Source organism: Jaculus jaculus, chromosome 3 (assembly GCF_020740685.1).
Source record: "Jaculus jaculus isolate mJacJac1 chromosome 3, mJacJac1.mat.Y.cur, whole genome shotgun sequence".
Taxonomy (NCBI): Eukaryota; Metazoa; Chordata; class Mammalia; order Rodentia; family Dipodidae; genus Jaculus; species Jaculus jaculus.
Genome location: NC_059104.1, coordinates 132,497,483 through 132,517,515, shown reverse-complemented (window position 1 = coordinate 132,517,515; position 20,033 = coordinate 132,497,483). Strand labels below are relative to the sequence as shown.

General features: G+C 41.9%; 1 protein-coding gene across 3 annotated transcripts in view; it reads left to right on the top strand.

The window, feature by feature from the left end:
* Fan1 (FANCD2 and FANCI associated nuclease 1) overlaps positions 1-20,033 on the top strand; it is a 40,139-nt gene that overhangs the window by 16,302 nt on the left and 3,804 nt on the right. For 2 of the 3 annotated variants that reach the window (XM_045146149.1, XM_004658064.2), the window contains exons 5-10: positions 497-628; positions 4,369-4,477; positions 6,506-6,625; positions 12,869-13,033; positions 13,551-13,701; positions 19,311-19,414. In XM_045146149.1, the coding sequence (XP_045002084.1) occupies positions 497-628; positions 4,369-4,477; positions 6,506-6,625; positions 12,869-13,033; positions 13,551-13,701; positions 19,311-19,414 (781 nt within the window). Of the gene's footprint in view, positions 1-496; positions 737-4,368; positions 4,478-6,505; positions 6,626-12,868; positions 13,034-13,550; positions 13,702-19,310; positions 19,415-20,033 lie in introns of those variants that run through there. The other variant, XR_006636295.1, reaches the window with a different exon arrangement.

The following is a 20,033-nucleotide window of genomic DNA, read 5'->3' as shown; positions in this document are numbered from 1 at the left end:
TCAGGCTGGCCTCGAACTCACAATGATCCTCCTACTTCTGCCTCCTGCGTGCTGGGATTAAAGGCATGTGCCACCACACCCGGTTAGGGACTGCACTCCACTTCAGATGTTGCGTTATCAAATGATGTCTTGCTATAATTCTGAAGTCAGTGACAGATTTATTTGATGGTTGCCAAATTGGTGAATAAATGAATGAGACCCCCAAAAAGTAGGATCTGACGATGTCATATGTATATCTGAAATGATCTGATGCATATCATATTTGTACAATGGGCATGTTATGTAATCTTACAGTATAAGTGTTTCTATCTCTCTAGTAGGGCAGCCTGTATCACTTCTTCTGGGCCAAGCAGTATTGCAAGAATAAACTTTAAATATGTCTTAGATTTTTATAAATATGCTTTACTCTTTAGAGATAGGTCTATTGGCTAAGATGCCATAGTTTTTATGGAAATACTCCTTAACAATTAAAATTTGGATGCATTTTGTCCCCCAGATATGCAGAAGCTGCGCACATGCTGAGTGACATTTCTGCAGCAGTGGCCAGTGGGGACTGGGAAGAAGCTAAAGAGCGCTCTCAAAGTGCGAAAAGGGATTGGCTCAAACTGAAAGGCCACCCTTCCCTGAGGTGAGGCCTCCCTCCTGAGCCCAGGCTGGAGGGAGCTCTGGGCCTTGCACATCCCAGGCAAGGCCTCCACCACCACTGAACCACATCCCCAAGAAGAATGTCTTTTAGGTACCTGCTATATTAGCTACTTTTCTCATTGCTGTGGCAAAATTCCTGACAATAACAATTTAAGGAAGAAAGGGCTGATTTTGGATCACACGTTTAAAGGAACAGACCATCACAATGGGTTGGGCATGGTGCAGGAGCTTGAGGCAGCTCTCCTCATTGCATCTGCAGTCAGGAAGCAGAGAAGGGTGCTTGCTCAGCCACTTTCTCCTTTATTTAGTCCAGGGCCGCAGCCCACGGAATGATGCTGCGTGCGGTTGGGGTGGGTCTTCTCAGCACAGTTATCCCAGTCTAGTAAGTCCCTCATAGACATGTGCTGAGGTTTACCTCCTGAGTGATTCTGGATCTTTCCAAGTATATAATGTTAACCATCATATCTGCTAAAATTTATTTGTTAAGATGTCTCAATCACTTAAGTTAATTTTACTTGTGAATACTACGATTTTTGGTCACACAGTGGTAGGATTGAAATTTTCTTTTCATTTTGCATCAGGACAAAGTGTGTCTGAAATTGAAGGAAATGCCTGAAAGTTTTATGGTGAATTTTATATAATTGAGGTCCCTCCACAGAGACATTAAAATGAGCACATACTCAGCTTTTAGCTTGCCATCTCTCTCTGTGTTAGCTTCCCTGAGGGCTGAGAGCTAAATTTCAGTATGAGGGACACCCAACAGTATACTGGGCCAAGGTGTGGATACATAGAGATGTATAGAGATAGAAACTCAAGCATGTGTTATTCTGGGAAAGAGAGCATAAGTGAATATCCCTTTAAAAGTTCCAAGTGTAGGGCTGGAAAGATGCCTGAGTGGTTAAGTTGCCTACAAAGCCAAAGGACCCAGGTTCAATTTCCCCAGGACCCAGTAAGCCAGATGCACAAGGTTGTATGCATCTGGAGTTTGTCTGCAGCGGCTGAAGGTCCTGGCATGCCCATTCTCTCTCTCTCACTCTCTCAAATTAAAAAAAGTTCTAAGTGCAGAGCATATGAGCTTTTATTATTTTTTTAATAAGCATTGAACATTGTTGCAGTCCGGTTCACATTGCTGGTAGAAATCACCTAACCAAGAGCAGCTTCTGGGAAAAAGAGTTTTATTTTGGCTTACAGGCTTGAGGGGAAGCTCCATGATGGCAGGGGAAAATGATGGCATGAGCAGAGGGTGGACATCACCCCCTGGCCAACAGAAGGTGGACCACAGCAACAGGAGGGTGTGCCAAACACTGGCATGGGGAAACTGGCTATAAAGCCTATAAGCCCGCCCCCAACAATACACTCCCTCCAGGAGGCCTTAATTCCCAAATATCCATCAGCTGGGAACCTAGCATACAGAACACCTAAGTTTATGGGGGACACCTGAATCAAACCACCACAAACATGTTCAGTATTTGCTAAGAATTTTTCTTTTGTTGCTATATAGTATTGTGAAAAATAACAGGTATTACCCAATGCCTCTTTCAGAAAAATAAAAAAAAAGTAGCCTACATTGTATAACAAAACAGTATTGACTTAAGACCAAAGTCAGGAAGTTAGATTACTATGGAGCAGAGCTAGACGATCAGACAGGTGATGCTTACGGTCTTTGGCTCTGTGGGCTCTGTGGCAGTGACTTTGCTGTGCTCTTGTGGTACAGAAGCAGCCAAGGCAGAATGCACATGAGGAGCACCGCTGGGTTTGGAAATGTGTTTTTCAAAGCTGAAATTTGAGTTCTATGCAGTTTTCATATGCCATATGCCATAGGGTGTTTTTCTCCATTTAATGCGCTCTAATTATTTAAAATTGTTAAAACTTGGGGGTGGGGTGGGAAAAGGTTGGTCCCTGGCTGCCAAGTTGCAGTCATAGTAGAGTAGCAGGACCGGGTGCGTTACTGTACAGTACAGCGACCACAGATAGCAGTGAGCAGTAGTGTTCTCATGAAGCTAGAGGAAGGGATTTTAAATTGTTTTACATAAAGGAGTGACAACTGGGGCTAGGGATCTAACTTGGTTGGTAGAGTAATTGTCTAGCACATACTAAGCCCCAGAGTCATATAAAACTGAGCATGGGGATGTATTTCAGTAATCCTAGCACTTGGGAGGTGGAGGCAGGAGGATTAGAAGTTCAGAGTTAGTCAGCTACCTAGTGAGTTTGAGGCATATTTTGCCTAAATGAGACTCTGTCTACAACAGACAAATAAACAAAATAACAACAAAAATCGAAGTGATGTTTCAGGAGATAGACATATTAAACATGAGTATTGTATGCATGTATTTGAACATCATGTTGTACCCCACTAGTATGTATAGATTTTGTGTATCAGTTACAAAATAAATAAAGATAAATTTATGTCAGTATATCTAAAGTAAATAACATGTACTTAGAAATAATTTTTTATTTTATTTTTGTTTATTTATTTGGAAGTGGAAAAGAGACAGAGAAAGAGAGAGGGAGAGAGAGAGAGAAAATAGGTACCCCAGGGCTTCCAGTTACTGCAAACAAACTCCAGATGCATGTGCTGCCTTGTGCATCTGGCTTATGTGGGTACTGGGGAATCGAACCAAGGTCCTTTGGCTTTGCAGGCAAGTGCCTTAACCACTAAGCCATCTCTCCAGCCCCAGAAATAATTTTTTAAAACCAGGTAAAATCCACTGTTTATTTTCAGATCTTAGAGAATTTGAGGATGGCCCTTGATTTGGCCTGTGGGCAGGTTTTTAATGTAAAGCTTAGTTTAAGATACTGTTGGGGGCTGGAGATGGCTTAGCAGGTAAGGCACTTGCCTGTGAAGTCTGAGCACCTGTGATTAACTCTCCAGGTTCCATGTAAGTCAGATAGATGCACAAGGTGACACAAGCCCTCAGGGTTGCACATGTGCACAAGGTGCTGCACATGTCTGGGGTTTGATTACAGTTTCTAGATGCCCTGGCATGCCAATGTACCAGTTCTCTCTCTCCCTCTCATAAAGGGGGCGGGTAGTTTGTTGGGCTTGCCTCAAAAAAAAATATTGGTTATTTTCATCACAATCCACCATCTCAGTGACCTAGAGCAAGGGCTTGGCTGTGACAGTGTAGGTTTGTGGTGTAGAAAATAGTACACATCTTAAAGTATAATTTTTTTAAATAAATATTTATTTATTTATGAGAGAGAAAGAGACAGATACAGAGAAAGTGAGAATGGGTACACCAGGGCATCTAGTTACTATATACAAACTCCAGACACTTGCCCCTTTTTGCATCTGTCTTATGTGGGTCCTGGGGAATTGAACCTGGGTCCTTAGGCTTTGCAGGCCAATGCCATAACCATTAAGCCATTTCCCCAGTCCCTAGAGTATTCTTTAAAAAATTTTTATTTATGTATTTATTTGAGAGAGAGAAAGAGGCAGACACAGAGAGAAAATGGGTGCACCAGGGCCTCCAGCCACTGAAAATAAACTCCAGATGTGTGCACCACCTTGTGCATCTGGCTTATGTGGGTCCTGAGGAGTCAGACTGAGATTCTTTGGCTTTGCAGGCAAACACCTTAACCATTAAGCCATCCCTCTAGCCCTCAAAGTATTTTTTTTTTAAACTTAGGGCCTTAATCTGCTTTGTTAATTTTATAATTTTCTTATAGCACATAAAACAAGTTATTAAACTACTGGCATACTTATTTTTTTCTGTATTTTAGATACCATGAGGATTTGCCACTCTTTCTGCGGTGTTTTACTGTTGGGTGGATTTATACAAGGATTTTGTCTCGGACTGTTGAAATACTGGAGAGACTTCACATGTATGAGGTTAGAGTCTAGTCCTCATCTCCTGTTCACTGAGATGACCATGATAAACATCTGAATGAAAATGTCATGGCCTGTCAGCATTTCCCACCTATTAGATTAACATACAATAATAGGATGAAAGTGTTTAATAGGCAGTGTCCTGTCTCCTGGGTTGGTAGAGAGAATACAGCTGAAAACCAGTTTTGTTTGCTTATGACTTGATACTGGAATGGTGTGGGGGTCATGGATAGAGTTCCATAGGACATAGGAGCTCAGACCTATGTCTACAGCCTCACCTGGGTCTCTTTTAGAGTTTGGTACACGATTTGGAGACCCTCCTCCACCCTGTCCCCACCTCCCCCGCTGAATATTAGAAAGAAGCTCACATCTTCCCTTTCCCTGTCAGTTGTCTAAGGATGTGGCCAAATTTTTAATTATTTTTTAATCTCCATGACAACTGACAGGGAACCGGAAGATGTGTCTGATATTTTGGTATTGACAAAGGGTATTTGAGAAAGGACATGCTAAGCTGGGTCCTCGGTGTCGGGTCTTGGGCTCTCAGGAGATCCATTTCCACCTGTCATCCCAGCACTTTGAGGTTGAGGTGTAAGTATCATGCGTTCAAGGCCAGTTGTAGCTGCACAGTGAGACCCTGTTTCAAAACAAACAATGGATGCAGGAACTTGGAGGAATCTTAGAATCCCAAATTGCATATGTACAAGGCTTATGCAATTTTTTGGCTATCAACTTACATGTTCCGAAGAGTGCATTAACCACGGAAGGTTAGCATAAGCAGTGACTGACTGGGCAGTCTTTACATAGATCTAGACCAGAGGGTGTTCCTTTGAAGTAGTATGTTTGGGCGAGGACCCCGTCATCACTGTGTTGCTGTCACCGCTGGCAGGGAGATGCCGCCCTGCACTGCCACCAGTAGATCGGGGAGTTCCCTCACATCAGGCCCTTTACTTAGCTGGATCCTTGACTAGGCCAAAAAGAACTGTAGGACAAGTCAGAAGCAAAGGTAGCAAGTTATGAAGTAGAAACAGTATACACTTGAGACTTAAGCATGGACACTGCAAGAGAAAGATACCCTTTGGTGTCTTCCCAGTGACTATGACTGCTCTCAAAAGATGTAACTTATGACAAGATTTATGGTATTTTCACAGTGACTACGTAGGTATATTTTTGAGACCTCTTAGGTACATTGTTCTCAAGGGATGTAATTTACAAGAACATTTATGATATCTTCTCAGTAACTGTGTATATGATTCTGAGGCCTTTTAGGTACACTGCTCTCAAAAGATGTAATTCACAAGATTTAAAGATTAAGCAGTATTTCAAAGTTAAGTAAAAAGATAAGCTTTTTTTCTAATCTTAAAACTCCTTTTGTAAATGAAATTGTAAGGTGGTTTATGGGGTTCACTTTTTAGACTTATTGCTAATACATTTAAGTTTGAAGTCACAAATAGTCTGGCTCTAATCATAGTTGTTTTTAATATTCTTCTTTGTGATGTCTTTTGGAAGACCGGTATGAACTGTATCTGTAGGCATGTTTTCCCTTATCATCAGTTGTGTTCAAGACATAGGCAGATTCCAGAATGAGGGGCTTCTTTCCCTTTCTGTGGCCCCTTAATTTTCCCTGTCTGTCTTGCCTCATTCTCTGCCCCTAATCCCTCTTGCAGTGGGTCTGGAAGCTGCTGTGTTTCCAGAGGTGTGCCGGTTTGCTAGCCCCACCAGTGCTTAGCTGTCTGCTCACAGCAAGGATCCTGGGCAGTGCTCAGATGGCTGATGACTTGCAGAAGCCCTGTGCACTACTCACAGACCTCGGAGAGCTCAGCGCCAGTGGGAAGGGTAAAGTACCTACACTCAGGCAGCTCAGGCAGCTCAGGTCTTGCAGGAAGGCATCTCTAAATCTGTCTCATGCCAGCCCTAGTACTTGGCCTTTGAAAGATACTCATTATGAACATGCAAGTCCTGTTGACGTCTATATGTAATTATAGTTGATTTTTTTGACTGTCTCATGAGATTTCTTTGTTGTTATTGCAATAGGAAGCTGTCAAGGAACTTGAAAACCTTTTGTCTCAGAAAGTTTATTGTCCTGACAGCAGAGGCCGATGGTGGGATCGACTGGCTCTTAATCTACACCAGCACCTGAAGCGTCTGGAACCGGTATTCAGAACTTTTGACCTTTTAAGTAAATTTTTAAAATTTAATTTTTATTAATATTTTCCATGATTATAAAAAAAAATCCCATGGTAATACCCTCCTCCCCCACTTGCCCCTTTGACATTCCATTCTCCATCATATTACCTCTCCATCTCAATCGTTGTACTTACATATATATAATACCAACCTATTAAGTACCCTCCTGCCTCCCTTTCTCTTCCCTTTATATCTCCTTTTTAACTTACTGGCCTCTGCTACTAAGTATTTTCCTTCTCACGCAGAAGCCCAATCATCTGTAGCTAGGATCCACATATGAGAGAGAACATGTGGTGCTTCGCTTTCTGGGCCTGGGTTACCTCACTTAGTATAATCCTTTCTAGATCCATCCATTTTTCTGCAAATTTCGTAACTTCATTTTTCTTTACCGCTGAGTAGAACTCCATTGTATAAATGTGCCACATCTTCATTATCCATCAGTTGAGGGCCATCTAGGCTGGTTCCATTTCCCAGCTATTATAAATTGAGCAGCAATAAACATGGTTGAGCACATACTTCTAAGGAAATGAGATGAGTCCTTAGGATATATGCCTAGGAGTGCTATAGCTGGGTCATATGATAGATCAATCTTTAGCTGTTTTAGGAACCTCCACACTGATTTCCACAATGGCTGGACCAGATTGCATTCCCACCAGCAGTGTAGAAGGGTTCCTCTTTTTCTACATCCCCGCCAACATTTATGATCATTTGTTTTCATGATGGTGGCCAATCTGACAGGAGTGAGATGGAATCTCAATGTAGTTTTAATCTGCATTTCCCTGATGACTAGTGATGTAGAACATTTTTTTTAGATGCTTATATGCCATTCGTATTTCTTCCTTTGACAATGCTCTATTTAGCTCCAAAGCCCATTTTTTGATTGGCTTGTTTGATTCCTTATTCTTTAACTTTTTGAATTTTTTGTATATCCTCGATATTAATCCTCTATCAGATATATAGCTGGCGAAGATATTTTCCCATTCTGTAGGTTGCCTCTTTGCTTTATTCACTGTGTACTTTGCAGTGAAATATCTTTGTAATTTCATGAGGTCCCAGTGATTAATCTGTGGTTTTATTGACTGAGCAATTGGGGTTGTATTCAGAAAGTGTTTGCCAAGACCAATATGTTGAAGGGTTTCCCCTACTTTTTCCTCTAGCCGTTTCAGAGTTTCAGGTCTGATGTTAAGGTCTTTAATCCATTTGGACTTAATTCTTGTGCATGGTGAGAGAGAAGAATCTATTTTCATCCTTCTGCAGATATACATCCAGTTTTCCCAACACCATTTGCTGAAGAGGCTGTCTTTTCTCCAATGAATATTTTTGGCATTTTTATCAAATATCAGGTGGCTATAGTTACCTGGGCTTACATCTGGGTCCTCTATTCTGTTCCACTGATCCTACATGTCTGTTTTTGTGCCAGTACCACACTGTTTTTGTTACTATGGCTCTGTAGTATAGGTTAAAATCTGGTATGGTGATACCACCAGCCTTATTTTTGTTACTCAGCATTATTTTAGATATTTGAGGCTTTTTGTGATTCCAAATAAATTTTTAGATTGTTTTTTCTATTTCCATGAAGAATGCCTTTGGAATTTTGATAGGGATTGCATTAAATGTGTAGATTGCTTTTGGTAAGATTGCCATTTTCACAATATTGGTTCTTCCAATCCAGGAACAAGGAATGTATCCCCACTTTCTAGTGTCTTCTGCAATTTCTCGCTTGAGTGTTTTAAACTTCTCATTGTAGAGATCCTTTACTTCCTTGGTTAGGTTTATTCCAAGGTACTTTATTTTTTTGGATGCAATTGTGAACAGGAGTGATTCTCTGATTTCATCCTCTGTGTGTTGTTAGCATATATGAAGGCTACTCATTTCTGTGTAATTATTTTGTATCCTGCTGCATGGCTATATGTTTTGAGCAGCTCTAACAGTTTGCTAGTAGAGTCTTTAGGGTCCTTTATCTATAGAATCATGTCATCTGCAAATAATGATAACTTGATCTCTTCCTTTCCAATTTGTATCCCTTTTATGTGTGTCTCTTGCCTTATTGCTATGGCTAAGACTTCCAAAACTATGTTACATAAAAGTGGGGATAGTGGACACCCTTGTCTTGTTTCTGATTTTAGTGGAAAAAGCTTCCAGTTTTTCCCCATTTAGTAATATGTTGGCAGTAGGCTTATCCTAAATAGCTTTTATTATATTGAGATACGTTCCTTCTATTCCCAGTCTCTGTAGGACTTTTATCTTGAAGGGATGTTGGATTTTGTCAAATGCTTTCTCTGCATCTAATGAGATGATCATGTGATTTTTGTCCTTCAACCTATTTATATAATGTATTACATTTGTAGATTTGCATATATTGAACCATCCCTGCATCTCTGGGATAAAGCCTACTTGGTCAGGGTGAATGATCTTTCTGATGTACTCTTGTATTCTGTTTGCCAATATTTTGTTGAGAATTTTTGTATCTATGTTCATGAGGGAGATTGGTCTGTAATTTTCTTTTTTTGTTCTATCTTTGCCTGGTTTTGGTATCAGTGTGATGCTGGCCTCATAGAAGGAGTTTGGTAGAATTCCTTCTTTTTCTATTTCCTGGAAAAGCTTAAGAAACAATGGTGTTAGTTCTTCCTTAAAGGTCTGGTAAAATTCAGCAGTGAATCCATCTGGGCCTGGGCTTTTTTAGTTGGGAGATTATTGATAACTGTTCGGATCTCCATGTTTGTTATAGGTCTATTTAAGTGATTAATCTCATTTTGATTTAATTTAGGTAGGTCATATAAATCAAGGAAATCATCCATTTCTTTCAGATTTCCATACTTTGTGGAGTATATGCTTTTATAGTATGTCCCTATGATTTTTTGAATTTCTCTGGAATCTGTTGTGATGTTACCTTTTTCATCTCTGATTTTATTATAAGTAAATTTTTTAAAATGGCAAATTTTAAGTACTTTATTTATTTTGGTTTTGGGGATGGAACCCTGAACCTCACACATTACATACTGAGACAAACACTCTACTTGTTAGCTATGCCCCTCCATTTATTAAATGCTTTAAAATTCTAAATATAATTGGAATAGGTTTTTCTTTTGCTAGTATACTTGAACTAATTTTTTCCAACCCCAAAGAAATACTGGGATATTAGCACAGGCATTATCTGTCTTCTCTTCATTAACTGGGGAGTGGTCTGAGTTTGGCAGTGATCTCTGTTGGGATCCAGGAGTTAGAATCATGGGAGAGGGAGGGTCCAATATCTTAGATCTCAGTTGGCACCTTTAAGGTGGTGTGTATGTTTTCTATTTCAGTCTCTGCATTTCTGTCTGTCTCCCCCCTCTACCATGGCAGAGCCTGTGTATGTGAGGCAAATGCTTTACAACTGAGCTGATCCCACAAGCCTCAGGAAGGTGTCTTGTGTTTGGGGAAGTAGTGACTATTCACATGTTGCTCAAACTTCTAGATAGCAAGACTGTGGAAAAAACATGCTCTTCTTTGTCTTAATGCAGGTGCTTTTCTGGAAGAATTCTGTACTTCTCTGATGCATTTGACCCTGCCATTGGGACTGGCCACTTTCTCTGGCAGGCACCTGTGCTCCTGTGCTGGGGATCTTGGGGATTTAGAAGTTGAGGGATCCTGTTACTGCTGTGGGCAGCACCGGGCCTCTGCGCTGCTGCCTCGGAGCCGCCAGGCAGCCACAGTGGCTCTTTGTCTGACTGCATGATCCCCCTCCCTGCCCTGTCTCCATTCTAGCCTGGCATTTGAGCTGAATGGAGGGGCCTGTGTCCCCGGGAGGTTTTGTTTTTTTCCAGTGGCACATTAAGTGAATCAGAGTGATGTAGAGGTGGAAAAAATTGACCATGGAATGTGGAACTATGACATAGTGTTTTTACTGCTTTCCACTGTAAAAGTGCTTTGTTACCCATGGTAAGCTGCCCATAAGAAGGCTGGGGAAGCTGCTTTCTGTAGTGGAGAGGGACATGATGCCTCCTTTCCTGTCATTGTGCACTGAGGCTGAAAGAGTCAGGCAGGGCGTCTGTTGGCCCAAAACCAATTATGAAGCGAGAGAGCTTGTGTTTATGCTGCTGCTTTCTTTCTCCGCAGTGAAGGTTCAGAGACGTCACAGATCCCCCTTGTTCATAGGTCTGCTTGTGGGGACATTCACCTGTAGTCACAGGGGGCAGACAGGCTACTGATTCTAAGAAAATTCTAGCCTTTTAACCTTTCCCCAGCAATCTCACTGGTATATTCATAGACCTCATTGTGTACTTTTTCTTACATACATTCCATCAATCTTGGGACTCAAGCTACAAGCCGCATGCTTGTTCGTGGTGTAACTGGCTGTGCTAGATAAGCTCTGCCAGGCTGCAGACTTCCCTAATCTCACTTCTTGACTTCTTTTCATCCATCAACTCCTCATGGTCTCAACCTTCATTTATTTTTCAGTTTCTTTTTTTAATTTTATTTTCTATTTTACTGTTGTAATAAAGTATATATGTAGCATACACAAAAAAGTTACCATTTTGACAGTTTATATATATACAATTCAGCCACATTAATTATATTCACAGTGTAGCGCTACCACCCAATTATTACTCCAAACAGAAAGCCTGCAACTGTTTTCTGCTTTCTCCACTCTGTACCATAACTTCTACCTACTTTCTTTCTCTGTGGACATGTACTCTAGGTAGTGCATGTAAGTCATCCTTTAGTTTTTTGCACTTATTTTTGGTTGATGCTAAGAAAACTCTGGTTCCTTTTAACCTTTTCCACATCTCGCTGGCTATACTCACAGCCCAGGTTCCTCGTTTATTTCACTTGGCATTGTGTTTCTAAGCGTCACCATCTTGTAGCATGCCAGAACTTCATTTGTTGTTTACAGCTGAATAATCTGCTCATGTGTACATGATACTTTGTCTGTCCAGTCATCCACAGATGGATACTCAGACTGCCTCAAATCCTTGGCTCTTGTGAATATTGCTGCCATGAATATGGATGTAAATGTATCTATTGAGGCCCTGACTTCAATTCTGTTGAGATGCACCTAGGAGAGGAACTGCTGGCTCATGTTGTAATTTTGTGTTTGGCTTTGTGAAGAGTAGCCAGACTGTTGTTGTTCACAGTGTCTCAACCTGTATATGTTCCTGCCAGCATGAGGGTTTTAGTTTTTCCATGTCTGCAGCAACACTGGTTATTTTTCCACTTTTCTGGTTGTATTAATTCATCCTAGTAGGTTTTTGGCATTTCTGTTTACTTGTCCAACCTTAGAAAATACCTACCCTCCTCCAAACGTAGGCTGATGCCTCTGTAAATAAGGAATCTGGCTCATGTCTGTGGCTCTGCTCTCTCTTGACTTACCAGGAAGCTCTGCCTTGTACATATGCATAGGCCCCACTCTTTATATATTCATTCTTAGGGATTTTCCACAACTTCCTAGGTGTCCCCAAGAGTCATGGTCTCTCAGAGGAGGTGGTTTCTTGGGTCCTTTTGTTACCAGGGATGGTAGGATCAGATTTGGGCCTTGGCAGCCCTCACCAAGCTACACTTGGCCACTTGTCCTCAATAGAGCAATTGAGCAGACAGGTAATGGTGAAGACAGACAAAGATTTATTCAGCGTGGCCACACTGGGGACTCCCCAAGCCCATCTTTTGGATCCTGATCTGGGATTTAGGTTTAAATAGAGGACAAGAAGGATGCACAACTGAGCAGTCCTGGCCAACATGTATTCCTACCCATCATTGTCTGGGCTCCAAGAGGCTCTAGTCTATCTGTAAATTGGTCTGGCAACTTTTCAGGATTGTGAAATTTTCTGGGGACAAATTTTCCTTGTGGCTGGAACCAAGGCCTTAACCTTTTCTTCTCTCAGTATGAGATTCCTGGGGAAATTCGAATTTCTTTGGGTACATCATCTAATAGTCTGATAGCTGAAGGGAGGGCCATGCACATGTCTTCTTAGAATGTCTTTGCTGCTGCCAGAACACATGTCCACATGAGTGACAGGTGTGTTATGCTGCAGCACACCTTGCAGTGAGGATTTTAGTGTTATGAAGACATCAGAATGAGACCTAAGGAAGCAGCTTGCATTTTTAAAAGTGCTGTTTGCTCATTTGCGAATTAGTGAAACTGAATGATTAGCAGGAAGAAGCCTATCAAACTAAATTAGTGGATGCTACCATAGGATCTCTTAGGAACCTGATGTGTGACATGTTACTTCTTAGGCTATTCAGTGCATCAATGAAGGACTGGCAGATCCAGAAGTAAGGACAGGACACCGGCTTTCACTGTATCAGAGAGCTGTGCGCCTGCGAGAGTCTCCAAGCTGTAAAAAGTACAAGCACCTCCTTTGCCAGCTGCCAGAAATGACTGTAGGAGATGTTAAACATGTAAGTGCCCTCTAGATGGTTGGCTGTTTTTGGTACGGGGCTTGAACCCATGGCTCTATACATGTAAGTACACGCACAGCTCTCATTTAAGTCCTTTAGATATAAACACATTTACTTGGTTTCTTCTCACTGGAAGCCATTGGAGAATAGTTTTAGTGTGCATTTCCTCTTGGACTTAGAATGGTTACTCCATTGCTCCCGTTTCATTCTAACGCTCTCCTCTCTGCTGTCTCTGGGTCAGCTGCTCTGGTCATACTTCGGTTGGGGAACAGAACTGCTGAATAAGAACTCCCAGCACCTACCAGTTCCACCTACTTCTTAGGGGGCCAGATGCTCTCCAAAGGCTGCCCCATGAACTGTCACATGTTCATGGGTGTGCCGGGGTGGCTCACACACCATACCTTTTGCTAAGTGTAGGGCTTTCTGGGGCAGGAAAGCTTATTCTGAGGATGTTACAGGCAGCATTTGAGGTTTCTACTGAAGAAGGCTAACACATGTGTTTGTGCTACTACCTCAGGTGACCATCACAGGCAGGCTGTGCCCACAGCGTGGGATGGGCAAGTCTGTGTTTGTCGTGGAGGCTGGAGATACCACCACCCCAACCACAATCCTGTGCTCTGTGGAAGAGCTGGCACTGGACTATTATAGACGGAGTGGCTTTGACCAGGGTAAACCAAGCAATGTTTCCTACCTAGCCTATGGGTGAATAGCTTTGCTTGATGGTCTATTGGTATTGGGTTGCTGTTGTCTCTGTGTTCTGCCCATAGTAAAAATGACTGCTGACCAATGGTATGCAAAAAAGAATTATTCTATTACTATTCCTTCAGGGAGATTCCTCCTCTGGTTCTGCCATCTAGTGGCTGTGAGGACCAATACTTGGAAGTGGATTATAGGCACAAGGGAGACCATCTTCATTGTCAGAGGGCAGGTCATGGTAAGAGGGTAAGAAAGAGCAGAAGATTATCAGGGAGGCTGCCTGGTGACAAGCCCGTCAACTGAGGGCCAGTGCTTCTGAGGGTATCAGCAGGCTCAGAGTGACATCTTAGTTGTTAGACACTTGATGTTCTTGCTCCTTATAGGCAATAGCACCAGTAGAACCAGAGAAGCTGCTAGAAAGAGCAGTGATTTGAATTCCTTTTGAAATAAAGTATTCATGTTCTATCTGAGGGGAACAGATGTTAGTAAGATACAGAGCTTTTTCTATCATCCTTTCCAGAGACCCATGTCTCCCCGCTTCCCTGTGCACTCTATCTTTGTAGGTATGTCTCTTACCAGGCAGTGAGTGAACTGGTGGCACCATCAGTCTTGGTGAAGACAGTAAGGAGCACCCACACTGGCTCCCACTGACCCCATCTTGTTTGCCATTCAAATTCTATAGGTTCTTTTTAACTGGTGGGAGAGGATAGCACGTGTACAGGCACTTGTCTGCGGTGTGCGCACCTGCACGTGCAGTGTAGGCAGGCAGTCTGATGCCTCCTGCGCATCATTGTAGCTTTGTGTCATGAGCTGCTATTAAGATACTGTTGTCTCTAAACTGGGAGTGCAAAAAATTTGTTTTATTAAGAACTTTATTATATAAACATATTGCAAATTGGTTATTCTATTAGGTTACCTATTCCCTGCCCCAGTTCCTCTAAGGGCCATATTGGTAATCACTGTGGGGACATGAATAGACCTGTCAGTCTCTGTGGAGGGGCAATGCTTCAGAGTACACCTTTCCACCTGGTGGCTCTTAGATTCCACAGTGTTCCCTGAGACCTGTGCTGAGCTTTCAGTACCCTCTGCTTTTCTGTTTTTATTAGTTTTAAGTCTCCTCAGTGTCTACCGCCACCTGCCTGGAGGAGGTTCTCAGGCTGGCACTGAGAGCAGCACTCATATGTAAGCTGCCTCTTCCTCCATAATGTTTCCTGGGTCCTGGCAGATCGGATAAGACTCTTCTGCTAGGCAGTAGGCTTTCTTTTCTTGTCATATTGATGAGTCTTAGGCCTCCTTGCTATTCTCTGCCATCTATAAAAAGTAGATTCTCTAGCAGAGACTGAGAGCAGCATGGATCAAAGGGGACAAACATAGATGGGCATAACCTTTCCTTTTAGCCAAAGAACAGAGGGAACTTCCATCTAGGGTTTATAACCTTCTAAGCTATAGGCTTCAGACTTGCTTACTATTATCTTGTATGAACTCCCTTCCACTTATGTTCAATCATAGAGCAGTTGATTACCCTCATAATCTGTGTGCCACCATTGCACCAGTGTGTACATCTTGTCTGGCTGGTGGATTTTGTAACTTGCAGGATCTACTGTTTGTTCCCAGTGTTGATGATCTTTATCCCCCAGCAGCTTACAGAACACTTTCCAGCCCTGTGAGAGCTAGCCAGTGGGGAGCTGGCTTCCATCTCAGTACATGCATGATCTCTGCATACCCTGCAACTGCAGCCTGTGTTGTCTTTAGCATAGGGTCTAGCCATTTAGATCTGGAGGGGAAGCAAGTATTTTAGCAATGGCCTGCATTGTTTTGGGGGCCTCCCTGAGGAACAACCCACTCTGGGAGGTAACCCTGTTCTGGCTCTGGGATTTACAAGTAACAGCCTATAGTTTTAGGTTAAAACTTGCTCCATCCCTGCAGGATGCTTCTGCCCAAATTATCCTCCTCATCTCTCTCTTTTTAAAAGAGAGTGATATCTTTTAATTAGCCAACCAGGAGGAAGGTTTCTATGGCACTGACCATGCCGTCATTAACTTCGTGTACCTCCTCTTTCTCCTCACTCCCTTTCCCCAGTCTCCTCCAAACCCCCTGTATTCTGTCCTTCCACTTTCCTGTTAAGTATCCCCTCCGTGCACCCCTCCCTGCTTCTCCTCACTCCAAGCCCTATTCTAGCTTCCTCATCAATACTTCTGATGCTCACTATGACTTACAAACAAATCAGATTATTCCAGGTTAGGGTCTGCATATGAGAGAGACATGAGGGAGGCATTTGTCTTTCTAAGTCTGTAAAACCTTACTCAACATGATTTTTTTCTAGGCTCGTCCATCTTCCTGCAGATTTCAGAATTTCATTTTTCCTTGCTGCTGAGTAGAAATTCATTGTGTATATGTACCACATCTTCATTATCCATTCACCAGCTAATGGACATCTGGGCTGATTCTGTTTCCTAGGTATTGTGAATAGAATAAAAATGAACATGGCTGAGCAGGCTTCCCCATAGTAAAGAGTAAAATCTTGGAGTGCTACAGCTGGCATAAATGGTAGATCTGTTTTTAGGATTTTAGAGGTTTTTTTTTTTTTTTTTTGAGCCTGGGTCTCACTCTAGCCCAGGCTGACATGGAACTCACTCTAGTCTCAGGGTGATCTTGAACTCATAGCAATCCTCCTACCTCTACCTTCCAAGTGCTGGGATTAAAGGTGTGCGCCACCATACCCAGCTCTAGATCTATTTTTAGATTTTTGATGAGTGTCCATACTGATTTCTATAGTGTCTGTACAAGTTTGCACTCCCACCAGCAGTAGATAAGGGTTCCTCTTTTCCCACACCCTGGACAGAATTTGTTGTCATTTGATTATTTGTTTATTTGTTTTTGTTTTGAGGTAGGGTGTCACTCTAGCCTAGGCTGACCTGGAATTCATTATGTAGTTTCAGGCTGGGCTGGCCTTGAACTCACCATGATCCTTTCACCTTTGCCTCCCAAGAGCTGGGATTACAGGTGTGTGCCACCATACCCAGATGTCAGTTTCTTTTTTTTTTTTTTTCTTTTTTTGAGGCAAGCCCAACAGACTGACCTTTTCCTTAATGTGTATGTGAAAGAGAAAGAGGGAGGGAGGGAGAGAAAGAAAGAGGGAGAGAGAGAGAACTGGTGCCACCAGGGCCTCCGGCCACTGGAATCAATCTCTAGACACATACACTACCTGTGTGCATGTGCGACCTTGCATGCTTGTATCACCTTGTGTGTCTGGCTTACATGGGACCTGCAGTCGAATGTGGGTCCTTAGGCTTTCCAGGCAGGTGCCTTAACTACTAAGCCATCTCTCCAGCCCTCATTTGATTTTTTTGATGATAGCCTTTCTGACTGGAATGAGTTGGAATTTTTTTTCTTTTTTTTCCAGGTAGGTTCTCACTTCAGCCTAGGCTGACCTAGAGTTCACTTTGTAGCTCCAGCCTTGCCTTGAACTCCCAGTGATTCCTACTTCAGCCTCCTGAGTACTGGGATCAAAGGTGTTGTGCTACCACACCCAGCTGGAACCTTAGTTTTAATTTGCATTTCCCTGATGTCTAAAGATATTGAGCATCTTTTGAGGTGTTTATTGGCAATTTGTTATTTCTTCCTTTTTGAGCTCTCTGTTCAGTTCCCTGTCCTTTCTTTTTCTTTTCTTTTCCTTTTCCTTTTTTTTTTTTTTGTCTTTTTGGTTTTTCAAGGTAGGGTCTCACTTTAGCCCAGGCTGACCTGGAATTCACTATGTAGTCTCAGGTAGACCTTGAACTCATGGCGATCCTTCTACTTCTGCCTCCCAAGTGCTGGGATTAAAGGCATGCGCCACCTTGCCTGGCCCCTGTCCCATTTTTTGAGTGTGTGTTGATTGTTTTTTAATTATTGCTTAGCTTTTTGAGGTTTATTTTGTGTATTCTAGATATTAAGCCTCCCATTCCGTGGATTGTTTATTAACTCTGTTGATAGTTTACCTAGCTTTTTGGTTTCATAAAATCCTGGTAGTCTAATGTTTGCCTAATTCCTTAGACTACTGGGGTCTTATTTTTTTATGCCTGTATCTTGGAGTGTTCTCCCTACTTTTTCTTCTATGTCATGATAGAGTTTTGGGTCTTCCAGTGAGGTCCTTGATCCTCTTTGAGTTGATTTTGTGCAAGGTGAGAGGAGAGGTTCAAATTTAATCTTCTACACTCGGCTATGCAGTTTCTTCAGCACCATTTACTGAAGATGCTGTCTTTGCTCCAGTGAGTGCTTTTGGCTTTTTTGTTAGTGATCAGGTAGCTGTAGTTAATCGAAGTCATACCTAGAACTTCAGTTGTATTCCATTGATCTGTGTGCCTGTTTTTATGGCAGTACCATCTACTACTATGGCTTTATACTATATCTTGAAATCAGGTATGCTGATACCAATATTTTTGGCTATCCAAAGCCTTTTGTGCTCCCATATGAATTTTGAGACTATTTATTCTAATTCTGCGAAGAAATTTTTTAGAATTTTGACTGGAATTGCATTGAATCTATATATTGCTTTTGGTGGGATATTCATTCTTTTTTTTTAATTTGTTTTTATTTTTGGTTTTGCGAGGTAGGGTCTCACTCTGGCCCAGGCTGACCTGGAATTCACTATGCATTCTCAGGGTGGCCTCGAACTCACGGTGATCCTCCTACCTCTGCTTCCCAAGTGCTGGGATTAAAGGCGTGCACCACCACACCTGGCTAATTCTTTTAATCCATGAGCATGGGAGGTTTTTCCACCTTCTCATATCTTCCTCGATTTCTTTATTCAGTGTTCTTATGTTTTTCTTGTATAGGTCTTTCAATTCCTTGGTTAGGGATATTCCAAGATATTTAATTAATTAATTTTATTTGCAAGGAGTGGGGGGAGAGAAAGAATGAGAATGGGCATTCCAGGCTCTTTAGCTACATTTCCTTAGTGGTGTGCAGGAGACCCCACATCTGATCCCACTTTGGGATTTTGTACCCAGCCTTGTCTGCCTCAGTCAGAGCCCCCAGGGTCTGCAGAGGAATCCACTTTGTTAAAGAAAACATGTTCCTCAGGTTATTCACTACAGTTTAAGAACAACTGCTTTGTGGCTTTATAATGCTCATTTGAATTTTTCCCTGATTTCTAATATTTTTGCCTTTAAAGAGTCTATATACAAAAAAATATAGTATAAAATTTGAGGGCTGGAGAGATGGCTTAACAGTTAAGGCATTTGCCTGCAAAGCCAAAGGATCCTGGATCAATTCTCCAGGACCCACATAAGCCAGATGTACAAGAGGGTACATGTGTCTGGAGTTTGTTTGCACTGTCTGGAGGCCCTGGCATGCCCATTCTTTCTCTCTGCCTCTTTCTCTCAAATAAATAAATAAAATATATTTTTAAAAAATTGAGTTAGGAAGAGCATGAAAATAGCATTTCCTTCAGAATCAGGAGCTGAAATAGCTCAGCTGGGAGAGCATTAGACTGAAGAATCAACAGTGTTTCTATTACTTCCTTGAAATAAAGTTTGCATAGGTGTTTTTGAAAAAATAAACAGATGAAACTGGTCTTTTTTCCATATGTGGCATTGTTTAGGGATTCATGGGGAAGGATCCACCTTCAGTACACTGTATGGCCTCCTCCTATGGGATATCATCTTTATGGAAGGGATAACAGATGTCTTCAGAAATGCCTACCAGGTAACCTATCAGCACTATTTCCTAAGGGATTTTCCTGCACAGGCATATGATTCACATTTACTGTGTGCCAAATGTTGGAACCAGCAGCAACATGGCTTCTTATCTCTTGGATCACCCACCCATCATAGTGCTAGTACCATTGTTTTTAAATGCTTTTAAAATGGGATTAGTAGAATTTAAAATGTCAGTATCGAGCTGGAGAGCAGTTAAGGCACTTCCCACCCATGTTCAACTTTTCAGATCCCATTTAAGCCAGACGCACAAAGGTGAGGCAAGTGCAAGGTCACTTATGTCCACTAGGTGGTACAAGTGTCTGGCGTTCGATTGCAGTGGCTGAGGCCCTGATGGGTCAGTTACCTCTCACTCTATCTCTCTCTCTCTCTCTAAAATAAAAATATATGAAATGTCAGTATCTTAAATTTTAAACTTTAAAAGTTTACCTTAAGCAGTATACTTTTAACTTTTAGTATCAAGTACCTTTAACTGCAGTCTAAAAGCAAGTGCCTGTCATAGCCCCTGCATCCCATCAAGGGCTCTCATACACATTGCCATATGTGCCAGTTCTAGCACTTTAACCTGAAATCAAATTATTACAAAAAGCTGGAATAAGGATTTTCTT